This window comes from Anolis sagrei, chromosome 7 (genome assembly GCF_037176765.1).
Source record: "Anolis sagrei isolate rAnoSag1 chromosome 7, rAnoSag1.mat, whole genome shotgun sequence".
Taxonomy (NCBI): Eukaryota; Metazoa; Chordata; class Lepidosauria; order Squamata; family Dactyloidae; genus Anolis; species Anolis sagrei.
In genome coordinates, this window is record NC_090027.1 from 42,896,296 (window position 1) to 42,907,610 (window position 11,315).

At 43.8% G+C, this 11,315-nt stretch overlaps 1 protein-coding gene across 1 annotated transcript; it reads right to left on the minus strand.

The window, feature by feature from the left end:
- Window positions 1–1,531: 1,531 nt before the first annotated feature.
- On the minus strand, window positions 1,532–9,013 carry LOC137097521 (synapse differentiation-inducing gene protein 1-like). Its single transcript, XM_067470819.1, has 2 exons — window positions 8,738–9,013; window positions 1,532–1,905 (listed from the first exon to the last, which is right to left on the minus strand). Exons 1-2 carry the CDS (start codon window positions 8,984–8,986, stop codon window positions 1,753–1,755), a joined length of 402 nt encoding a protein of 133 aa, XP_067326920.1. The 5' UTR covers window positions 8,987–9,013; the 3' UTR covers window positions 1,532–1,752.
- Window positions 9,014–11,315: the final 2,302 nt, after the last annotated feature.

An 11,315-nucleotide genomic window follows, 5' to 3' on the forward strand; every position in this document is an offset into this window, starting at 1 on the left:
TTCAGCCTTCCCTCCAGGTGTTTTGGACTTCAACTCCCACAATTCCTGCTCTCGGGCCCTTTCCTTTTCCCCTCAGCCACTTTCACGGGGTAGTTGAGCCTTCTCTGCAAGAAGAAAAGGGTAAACTACACATCCCAGGATTCCATAGCATTGAGTCATGGAACAAAAAGTGGTATCAAACTATATTAATCTATAGCGGTAATCCTCTTTATGCTGTGGTTTGATGAAGCACCAGCATCCTTTGGCTGAAGAGGCTCAAGACCTCGTTGGACTATAACTCCCAGGATCCTATGGCATTGAGCCATGGCAGTCAAAGTAGTGTCAAACTGCATTCATTCTGCCATATAGATCTTTTCTATGCTATGGATTGATGAGGCACCAGCATCCTTTGGCTGACGAGGCTCAAGACCTTGTCAAACTACAACTCCCAGGGTCCTATAGCATTGAGACATGGCAGTTGAAGTGGTGTCAAACTACATTAATTATATCGTATAGATCTTCTTTATGCTATGGATTGATGAGGCACCAGTGGCTGAGGAGGCTCAAGACCTTCTCAAACTACAACTCATGGAGTCCTATAGCATTGAACCATGGCAATTGAACTGGTGACAAAACTGCATTAATTCTACTGTAAAGATCTTGTCTATGCTATAGTTTGATGAGGCATCAGTATCCTTTGGCTGACAAGGCTCAAGAACTTATCAAACTACAACTCCCAGGGTCCAATACCACTGAGCCATGACATTTGAAGTGGTGTCAAACTACATTAATTATACCATATAGATCTTCACTATGCTATGGTTTGATGAAGCACCAGTGGCTGAGGAGGCTCAAGACCTTGTCAAACTATAACTCCCGGGGTCCAATAGCATTGAGCCATGGCATTTGAAGTGGTGTTAAACTACATTAATTATACCATATAGAGCTTCGCTATGCTATGGTTTGATGAGGCACCAGTGGCTGAGGAGGCTCAAGACCTCATCAAACTACAACTCCCAGGATCCTATAGCATTCAGCCATGGCAATTGAAGTGGTGTCAAAACTGCATTAATTATTCCATTTAGATCTTGTCTATGCTATGGTTTGATGAGGCACCAAGTGGCCAAGGAGGCTCAAGACCTCGTCAAACTACAACTCCCGGGGTCCTATAGCATTCAGCCATGGCAATTGAAGTGGTGTCAAAACTGCATTAATTCTTCCATTTAGATCTTGTCTATGCTCTGGTTTGATGAGGCACCAGTGGCTGAGGAGGCTCAAGACCTCATCGAACTACAACTCCCGGGGTCCTATAGCATTGAGCCATGGCAGGTGAAGTGGTGTCAAAACTGCATTAATTCTACCGTACAGATCTTCACTCTGCTATGCTTTGATGAGGTCCCAGAATCCTTTGGCTGAGTAGGCTCAAGACCTTGTCAAACTACAACTCCCAGGGTCCAATAGCATTGAGTCATGGCAGTGGAAGTGGCGTCAAGCTGTCTCCATGGACCTGGGGTCAACTTTGGAAAAGAAGATGCACCAAAACACATTGGAGTTTTATTACAAAGCATTTGGAGCTTTATTGGCTTACAGCTTTGAGAATTGCTCCAAAGGCATTAAAGGCAGGCAAAGCATTAAAGCACCGAGACAGGGAGAGGGAGAATACCAGGAACAAAGGCTCTTTTCCTCTGTCTTCCTTCTTCATCTCCCATTAATGGAGAGATCTTGGGTTGTTCCTCCAAGCCGGATGGATGTGGTGCCTCCCCAACAGCACTTTCAGTGTGCCTTCTTTGCCACAACCACGAAAAACACGATGCCGGCAATAATAGCGATCACTCCGAGGACGATCCCAACAATGTTGAGAGTGCGGGCCGTGCGGGACGCTTTGGCAGCCATGTTGCTGTTCCCCACGGCATTGGCATTGTTCACCTGAAGGAAGGAAGGAAGGAAGGAAGGAAGGAAGGAAGGAAGGAAGGAAGGACGTCAGAACCCAAAATCTTTCACGGAACCAACAACATCATAGAATCAACACATCCTAGATCTGGAAGAGATCCCCAAAAAACACCCAGTCCAACTCCCTTCTGCCAGCAACAAAGGCACCATCCAAGCCCTCCTTCCAGATGATCATCCAACCTCTGTGTCAGAAACTCCAGAGAAGGAAATTCCACCAGAAATGCCAAACTACAGCTCCTATGATCCTATGCCAGTTAGGGGCAAACCCAGGCCCGCGGGCCAGATATGGCCCCTTGGGCTCTTTTCTCAGGTCCTGCTCTCTCACACCATCCTATCTTTCCTTCCTTCTCTCTTTCCTTCCTCCTTCCCTCTCTCTTTCTCCTTTCCTTCCACCCTTTCATTCTTCCTTCCTTCTCTCTTTCCTTCCTCCTTCCCTTCCTTCCTTCCTTCCCCCCCTTCCACCCTTTTGTCCTTCTCCTTCCCTCCCTTATGTCTTTCTTTCTTTCCTCCTTACCTTCCTTCCTTCCCTCTCTCTTTCTCCTTCCATTCTTCCCTTCCTTCCCTCTTTCCTCCCTCTCTCCCTCTTTCTCCTTCTTTCCCTTTTGTCTTACTTTCCTTTTCTCTATCCTTTCCTTCCTTCCATCCTTCTCTTCATCCCTTTCTTCCTTCCTTCTCTTTTTCCTTCCCCCTTCCATTCGTTACTTCCATCCATCCTTCCTTTCCACTGTTTCTTCCTTCTTTCCTTCCTTCCTTCCTTCCTTCCTTCCTTCCTTCCTTCCTCTCTTCCTTCCCTTTGTTCTTCCTTCCTTCCATCCTTCCCTTCCACTGTTCCACCCTTCCTTCTTTCCCTTTCATTTGCTTTCTTTCTCTCTTTCCTTCCTCCTTCCCTTCCTTCCTTCCATCCTTCCACTGTTCCTTCCTTCCTTCTTTCTTTTCTTCCTCCTTCCCTTCCTTCATTCCTTCCTTCCCTTTTGTCCTTCCTTCCTTCTCTTTTTTCTTCCTCCTTCTCTTCCTTCCTTCCATCCTTTCCTTCCACTGTTTCTTCCTTCCTTCCTTCCCTTTTTGTCCTTCCTTCCTTCTCTTTTCTTTCTCCTTTCCTTCCTTACATCCTTCCCTTCCACTGTTCCTTCCTTCCCTTCTCTTCCACTGTTCCTTCCTTCTTTCCTTCCATCCTTCCCTTCCACTGTTCCTTCCTTCCTTCCCTTTTAGTTTTTCCTTCCTTTTCTCTTTCCTTCCTCCTTCCCTTCCTTCCATCCTTCCTTTCCACTGTTTCTTCCTTCCTTCCTTCCTTCCCTCCCTCCCTTTCATTCTTCCTTCCTTCGCTCTTTCCTTCCTCCTTCACTTCCTTCCTTCCCTTTAGGTCTTCCTTTCTTCCTTCCTTCCCTTTTGTCCTTCCTTCCTTCTCTTTCTTCCTCCTTTCTTTCCTTCCATCCTTCCCTTCCACTGTTCCTTCCCTTCCCTTCCCTTCCACTGTTCCTTCTTTCCTTCCACCCTTCCATCCTTCCCTTCCACTGTTCCTTCCATCCTTCCATCCTTCCATCTTTCCATCTTTCCCTTCCACTCTTCCTTCCTTCCCTTTAGTTTTTCCTTCCTTCTCTCTTTCCTTCCTCCTTTTCCTTCTTTCATTCCTTCCTTCCCTTTTGTCCTTCCTTCTCTCTTTTCTTCCTTCCTTCCCTCCTTCCTTTCTTTCTTCCTTCCTTCCCTTCCACTGTTCCACTATTTCTTCCTTCTTTCCTTCTTTCTTTCTTTCTTTCTTTCTTTCTTTCATTCCTTCCTTCCCTCCTTCCCTCCCTTTCATTCTTCCTTCCTCCTTCCCTTCCTTCATTCCTTCCATCGCCAGCCAGCCTGTCCTCCCAGCAGGGAGTGCTAGCACGCAACCACCAAAGAAAGGAAGTTTGCCCAGCCCTGTCCTATACCATTGTTCAAGTGTTGGGTCAAGATACGCAATAACACTATGTTACATGAATCAGGGTGGGAATTCTGTTCCTGCTTTGAAAGTGTCCTTTCCTGTTTAATTGTTTGGTCCTGGCTTTGGAAGTCGTTGTTATCCCCTAGAAACTTTGTTTTTGTGACTGCCACAAACTGGGTCGAATTGATTGAGACTGAGTGAGACACTCATTGAAAAATTATAGCAAAACGTGCTCAGTAAAAACAAAACATTTTGCAATTTAATAAACTTTTTTTTCATGTCTTTATGATAGAAACAATTAGGAAATGGCATTAATAAGCCAGGAACAAAAATTGTGTTGCATAGTGTGATTGCTTCTTTTTCTAGCTTCCAAACGGAGCATTCCAAAAGGTTGGAGTAGTGAAAAAATGCTATAGTTCTCAACAGCATTATTTATTCCCCATCCAAAGGTTTCCACTATTATTGTTATTGTCAGTAATGGTACTATATTGGGCTCGCTCTTTCTCTCTCTCTCATTCTCTGTCTCAATACTCTCATGAAAAAGAGAATTCAATAACATTTTGCAATCAAGGAAAGGCAGCATTCCAAGCTGATACGATCATGGAAACAAGAAGAGGAGGGGAGAGGAGTTCAGAAAAGATGCAAACTTGGCCAAAATAGGGTGGGAAAGAGAGAAAGTTTGCGTGCAGAGGGAGGGGCTTCACCCACAAAAACAAGGCTCTAAAATCATGGGTGCATCTACACTGTCAAGTTAACGCAGTTTGGCACCACTTTCACTGCACTGGTTTGGAGACAGAAAGAGTTGGGATGTTTGTTGAATTTGGCACATACATGCATAATACATCCCAAGAATATATGTCTCCAAATTTGTACTTTTCCTCTCTGTTAGAGAGAGAAAGAAAGAAAGAAATCTTATAGAGAGGGAAAGAACTGGGATGCTTCTTTATGTTTCCTTCTCTCCTTCCTTCTTTTCCTCTTTCTCTCCTTTCTTCCTTCTCTACCTCTTTCCTTCCTTCATTTGCTTTTTGCTTCCACCCTTCCTTCTGTCTTTCCTTCCCTCCCTCTTTCTTTCCCTTCTTCCTTCGCTCCCTCTTTCCTTCCTTCCTTCCTTTCTTTCTTTCTTTCTCTCCTTCCTTCTTTCTCTACCTCTTTCTTTCCTTTCCCCTTTTTCTTTTCCTCTTTCTCTCCTTTCTTCCTTCTCTGCCTCTTTTCTTCCTTCATTTGCTTTTTGCTTCCACCCTTCCTTCTGTCTTTCCTTCCCTCCCTCTTTCTTTCCCTTCTTCCTTCGCTCCCTCTTTCCTTCCTTCCTTTCTTTCTTTCTTTCTTTCTTTCTTTCTTTCTTTCTCTCCTTCCTTCTTTCTCTACCTCTTTCTTTCCTTTTCCCCTTTTTCTTTTCCTCTTTCTCTCCTTTCTTCCTTCTCTGCCTCTTTCCTTCCTTTGCTTTTTGCTTCCATCCTTCCTTCTGTCTTTCCTTCTTCCTTCTCTCTTTCTCTCATTTCTTCCTTCTCTACCTCTTTCCCTCCTTCAATCGCTCCCTTTCCTGCTCTCACTCTTTCCTTCTCTACCTTTCTTTCTTTCCCCCTTTCTTTTCCTCTTTCTCTCCTTTCTTCCTTCTCTGCCTCTTTCCTTCCTTCATTTGCTTTTTGCTTCCACCCTTCCTTCTGTCTTTCCTTCCCTCCCTCTTTCTTTCCCTTCTTCCTTCGCTCCCTCTTTCCTTCCTTCCTTCCTTTCTTTCTTTCTTTCTCTCCTTCCTTCTTTCTCTACCTCTTTCTTTCCTTTCCCCTTTTTCTTTTCCTCTTTCTCTCCTTTCTTCCTTCTCTGCCTCTTTTCTTCCTTCATTTGCTTTTTGCTTCCACCCTTCCTTCTGTCTTTCCTTCCCTCCCTCTTTCTTTCCCTTCTTCCTTCGCTCCCTCTTTCCTTCCTTCCTTTCTTTCTTTCTTTCTTTCTTTCTTTCTTTCTTTCTTTCTTTCTTTCTCTCCTTCCTTCTTTCTCTACCTCTTTCTTTCCTTTTCCCCTTTTTCTTTTCCTCTTTCTCTCCTTTCTTCCTTCTCTGCCTCTTTCCTTCCTTTGCTTTTTGCTTCCATCCTTCCTTCTGTCTTTCCTTCTTCCTTCTCTCTTTCTCTCATTTCTTCCTTCTCTACCTCTTTCCCTCCTTCAATCGCTCCCTTTCCTGCTCTCACTCTTTCCTTCTCTACCTTTCTTTCTTTCCCCCTTTCTTTTCCTCTTTCTCTCCTTTCTTCCTTCTCTGCCTCTTTCCTTCCTTCATTTGCTTTTTGCTTCCACCCTTCCTTCTGTCTTTCCTTCCCTCCCTCTTTCTTTCCCTTCTTCCTTCGCTCCCTCTTTCCTTCCTTTCTTTTTTTCTTTCTTTTTTCTCTCCTTCCTTCTTTCTCTACCTCTTTCTTTCCTTTTCCCCTTTTTCTTTTCCTCTTTCTCTCCTTTCTTCTTTCTCTACCTCTTTTCTTCCTTTGCTTTTTGCTTCCATTCTTCCTTCTGTCTTTCCTTCTTCCCTCTCTCTTTCTCTCCTTTTTTCCTTCTCTACCTCTTTCCCTCCTTCAATCGCTCCCTTTCATGCTCTCACTCTTTCCTTCTCTACCTTTCTTTTCTTTCCATTTTCTTTTCCTCTTTCTCTCTTTTCTTCCTTCTCTACCTCTTTTCCTTCCTTCATTTGCTTTTTGCTTCCACCCTTCCTTTTGTCTTTCCTTCCCTCCCTCTTTCTTTCCCTTCTCCCTTTGCTCCCTCTTTCCTTCCTTTCCTTTTTTTCTTTCCTTCTCGCCTTCCTTCCTTCTCTACCCCTTTCTTTCCTTTCCCCTTTTTCTTTTCCTCTTTCTCTCCTTTCTTCCTTCTCTACCTCTTTCCTTCCTTCGCTCTTTGCTTCCATGCTTCCTTCTTTTTTCTTTCTTTCTTTCTTTCTTTCTCCCCTTCTTTTCCGCTCTTTCCTTCCTTTTTTTCTGTATTGTCATTTAGCTTTTCGTTATTTAGCTTTTGGGGGATTGTAAGTCCTTCCCACTGTGTTTTTCAGTGTTTTTATGAGTGATGGGTCACTCGTTGGCCTGAGAGGTCTCTTGTGTCCAAATTTGGTGTCAAATCACCCAGTGGTTTTTGAGTTATGTTAATTGCACAAACGAACATTACATTTTTATTTATATAGATACACACACACACACACATACAATACATCCCAAGAATTTACATCTCCAAATCTGTACTTTTCCTCTCTCTTAGAGAAAGAAAGAAAGATGATAAACGATAAACAGATAAGCTTAGAAAGAGGAAAATACTTTTTTGTATACGTTTAGGGATATGAAGAATGGGGTAGTTCTTAATGTAATTATATATATCTATATTCCTCACAATATCCCAAAGGTTTATATCTCTAAAACCTGTACATAAAGTTTTTTCCTCTCTTAGAGATAGATATTTACACCCCGTCCTTCTCAACCCCGAAGGGGACTCAAGCAAGATTTACACATTGGGAACTATTCAATGCCTTGAAAACAACATACAGTTAACATAAACATTTAAATTAAGATGAAAATTAAGGCACATTAAAGCAGTTAAGAACATTACATCCATTATCTATCAATTGATTGATTGAGATAGATAGATGTATTGTTGAAGGCTTTCATGGCCAGAATCACTAGGTTGTAGGTTTTTCCGGGCTGTATGGCCATGTTCCAGAAGCATTCTCTCCTGACATTTCACCTGTTGTGAGGTCTCAGACCTCTGAGGATGCCTGCCATAGATGCAGGCGAAATGTCAGGAGATAATGCTTTTGGAACATGACCATATAGCCCGAAAAACCTACAACAATCCGATAGATAGCTAGAGAGAGAGAAAAATAGATAGATAGATAGATAGATAGATAGATAGATAGACAGACAGACAGATAGAGGAAGAGAGAGAGAGAGAGAGAGAGAGAGATAGACCGAAAGACAGACAGACAGACAGACAGACAGATAGATAGATAGATAGATAGATAGATAGATAGATAGAGGTAGACAGACAGAAATAAAGAACAAAAAGAAAGAAAATAGAGAAAGACAGACAGACAGACAAATAGAAAGAAAGAAAGAAAGAAAGAAAGAAAGAAAGAAAGAAAGATGATAGAGAGAGAGAGAGATAGACAGAAGGATGGGTGGGTGGGTGGATGGATGGATGGATGGATGGATGGATGGAAGAAGGAAGGAAGGAAGGAAGGAAGGAAGGAAGGAAGGAGGGAGGGAGGGAGGGAGGGAGGGAGGGAGGGAGGAAGGAAGGAAGGAAGGAAGGAAGGAAGGAAAGAAAGAAAAAAAGAAAGAAAGAAAGATGACAGATAGATAGATAGATAGATAGATAGATAGATAGATAGATAGAGATAGACAGACAGACAGACAGAGATAGACAGAAGGATGGGTGGGTGGGTGGATGGATGGAAGAAGGAAAGAAAGAAAGAAAGAAAGAAAGAAAGAAAGAACAGAAAGAAAAAAAGAAAGAAAGAAAAAAAGAAAGAAAGAAAGAAAGAAAGAAAGACAAATAGAATCTAGCCAGCTATTTAAGAGAAATGAAAATACTTTATGTAATGGTTTAAAGATATAAACTCCTGGGGAATGTGTTAATGTAACAACCAGGCAAAGTCTCTCACTTGTTGGATTCATGACAAAAGGAACAATATTAAACTACAGAGAAGCCAACCAAATGGAAGCGGAGAATCCTCTGCTAAAAAGTAATTTTGGTACATATGTGTGTATTTTAGACAGTTAGAGATGTCTCCTGCAGGGACAAATTGTGTTGTTACACAACTGGATCAGCAAAGCACTTTGAAACTGCAGTATAGACACATACAATACAGTTTGAAGTGTGTGTGTGTTTGTTTTCTATTAAACATTCAAAGAATACCTTAAAAGGCAAGGATGGGCTCACCTGGCAAGAGTAGATGACGGCGGCGATGCCGATGGGAAAGCAGCAACAGATGAGATTGAAGATGGAAAGCGCAAGATACGAAGGATAATTGCTCTGCGGAGAAGGCATTTTCAGAGGCTTTTCGGAGGGTCCTTCTTTGCTGCCAAAAGTCTGAACTGAGCTTGTCTTGGGAGTGAATGCCTGCCTTGTTATTCCCAGCTCAACAATCAACGCGCAGGACCTTCGAGTTGCTTCCAACAAAGAATTCATGCATCTCTCAGCGATTGTGCAAGACCAAACAAGTGGGAGGGGAGAGAGGACCACGGAGACGCCCAGGTTTCCAGGAAAAATAACTGTAACATCCTAGAATTATTTTGATAGCGGCTTCCTCAGGCTTGAACCCTTACAAAGTTTATCTTTCCAGCCCCAGAATAGGAAGCATTGGGCATTGCAAACCATTTGCTAAAGTGTGCGTCCCCAAGATAAAAGTGTATGAGAGTGCTAATGTTCGGCCCATCATAGGACTATTTAAAGTTAAAGTTGAAATTGCAGTGACTCACGACTGCTTACAGACAATGGCTGTTTGTGTGATATTTTATGTGCTGTATTTAATAATGTTTAATATTTTATCCAGCAATACATGGAGAGAGTTGCCAGATGTTCAGGCTGGGTTTAGAAAAGGTAGAGGAACGAGAGACCAGATTGCCCATATCCGCTGGATAATGGAGAAAGGCAGGGAGTTTCAGAAAAACATCTACTTCTGCTTCATTGACTACTCTAAAGCCTTTGACTGTGTGGATCATAATAAATTGTGGCAAATTCTTGGTGGGATGGGCATCCCAAGCCACCTTGTCTCTCTCCTGAGGAATCTGTACAAGGACCAAGGAGCAACAGTCAGAACTGACCACGGAACAGGAGACTGGTTCAAGATTGGGAAAGGCGTACTATGGCAAGGCTGCATACTCTCACCCAACCTTTTTAACTTGTATGCAGAACACATCATGCGATGTGCAGGGCTTGATGAATGCAAAGCTGGGGTGGAAATGGCTGGAAGAAACATTCACAACCTCAGATATGCAGATGACACCACTCTGATGGCCGAAAGCGAGGAGGAGCTGAGGAGCCTTCTAATCAAGATGAAAGAAGAAAGTGCAAAAGCCGGGTTGCAGCTAAACGTCAAAAAAACCAAGATTATGGCAACAAGAATGATTGACAACTGGGAAATAGAGGGAGAAACCGTGGAGGCCGTGACAGACTTTGTATTTCTAGGAGCAAAGATCACTGCAGATGCAGACTGTGGCCAGGACATCAGAAGACGCTTCCTTCTTGGGAGGAGAGCAATGTCCAGTCTCAATAAAATAGTCAACAGTAGAGACATCAGACTGGCAACAAAGATCCATTGCCTAGTCCAAGCCATGGTATTCCCTGTAGTCACCTACGGATGCGAGAGCTGGACCTTCGGGAAGGCTGAGCCAAGGAAGAGAGATGCTTTTGAGCTGTGGTGTTGGAGGAAAGTGCTGAGAGTGCCTTGGACTGCGAGAAGATCCAACCAGTCCATCCTCTAGGAAAGAAAGCCCGGCTGCTCACTGGAGGGAAGGAGACTAGAGACAAAGCGGAAGTCCTTTGGCCACATCATGAGGAGACAGCAAAGCCTAGAGAAGACAATGATGCTGGGGAAAGTGGAAGGCAAAAGGAAGAGGGGCCGACCAAGGGCAAGATGGATGGATGGCATCCTTGAAGTGACTGGACTGACCTTGAAGGAGCTGGGGGTGGTGACGGCCGACAGGGAGCTCTGGCATGGGCTGGTCCATGAGGTCACAAAGAGTCGGAAACGACTGAACGAATGAACAACAACAAATATTTTATCCAGCAGTCACCAGCCAATCCCTCTCCAATGCCAGAAATAAAGCTTAATGGTGTAACGTTAGAAAATGTGGACCATTTCCGCTACCTCGGCAGCCACTGCTCCACAAAAGTCAACATTGACACTGAAATACAACACCCCCTGAGCTCTGCAAGTGCAGCATTCTTCCAAATGAAGCAGAGAGTGTTTGATAATCGGGACATCCGTAGGGATACCAAAGCAGGCATGTAGCTGGGGGGGGGGGGGGGGGCTTGAGGGGCTTCAGCCCCCCCCCCCCCGAAATTCTCATGTTGGTTCGCAAAAAGGCCTGACTGGTGCATTATTTAAACTGTTATGTTTATTCATATCACGATCTGATCACCCATACTCAATCTATCCCATATGCATGGGGGTATTGGGATAATGATACAAAAGGTTTGCTAGGCTAGACTCTCTTTCACTCAGACTCAGCCCCCCCCCCAAAACTCAGCCCCCCCCCAAAAAAAAACCCCTCCTGAAAAAAATTCAGCCCCCCCCCCCCCCCGAAACGAAATCCTGGCTACGGGCCTGTACCAAAGGGCTTGTTTATAAAACCACTGTCATCCCAACCCTGCTATACACTTACGAGACGTGGACTGTCTACAGAAGTCACATGCAACTCAGCAGCCACCGCTCCACAAAAGTCAACATTGACACTGAAATACAACACCCCCTGAGCTCTGCAAGTGCAGCATTCTTCCAAATGAAGCAGAGAGT

What these genes read in the sequence shown, in the direction of transcription:
- LOC137097521 (XM_067470819.1), bottom strand. Translation starts at nt 8,986, where the DNA reads ATGAATTCTTTGTTGGAAGCAACTCGAAGGTCCTGCGCGTTGATTGTT. An exon ending in CCGTCATCTACTCTTGCCAG is followed by an intron (nt 1,906 to 8,737) that starts GTGAGCCCATCC and finishes TCCTTCCTTCAG; the next exon opens with GTGAACAATGCCAATGCCGT.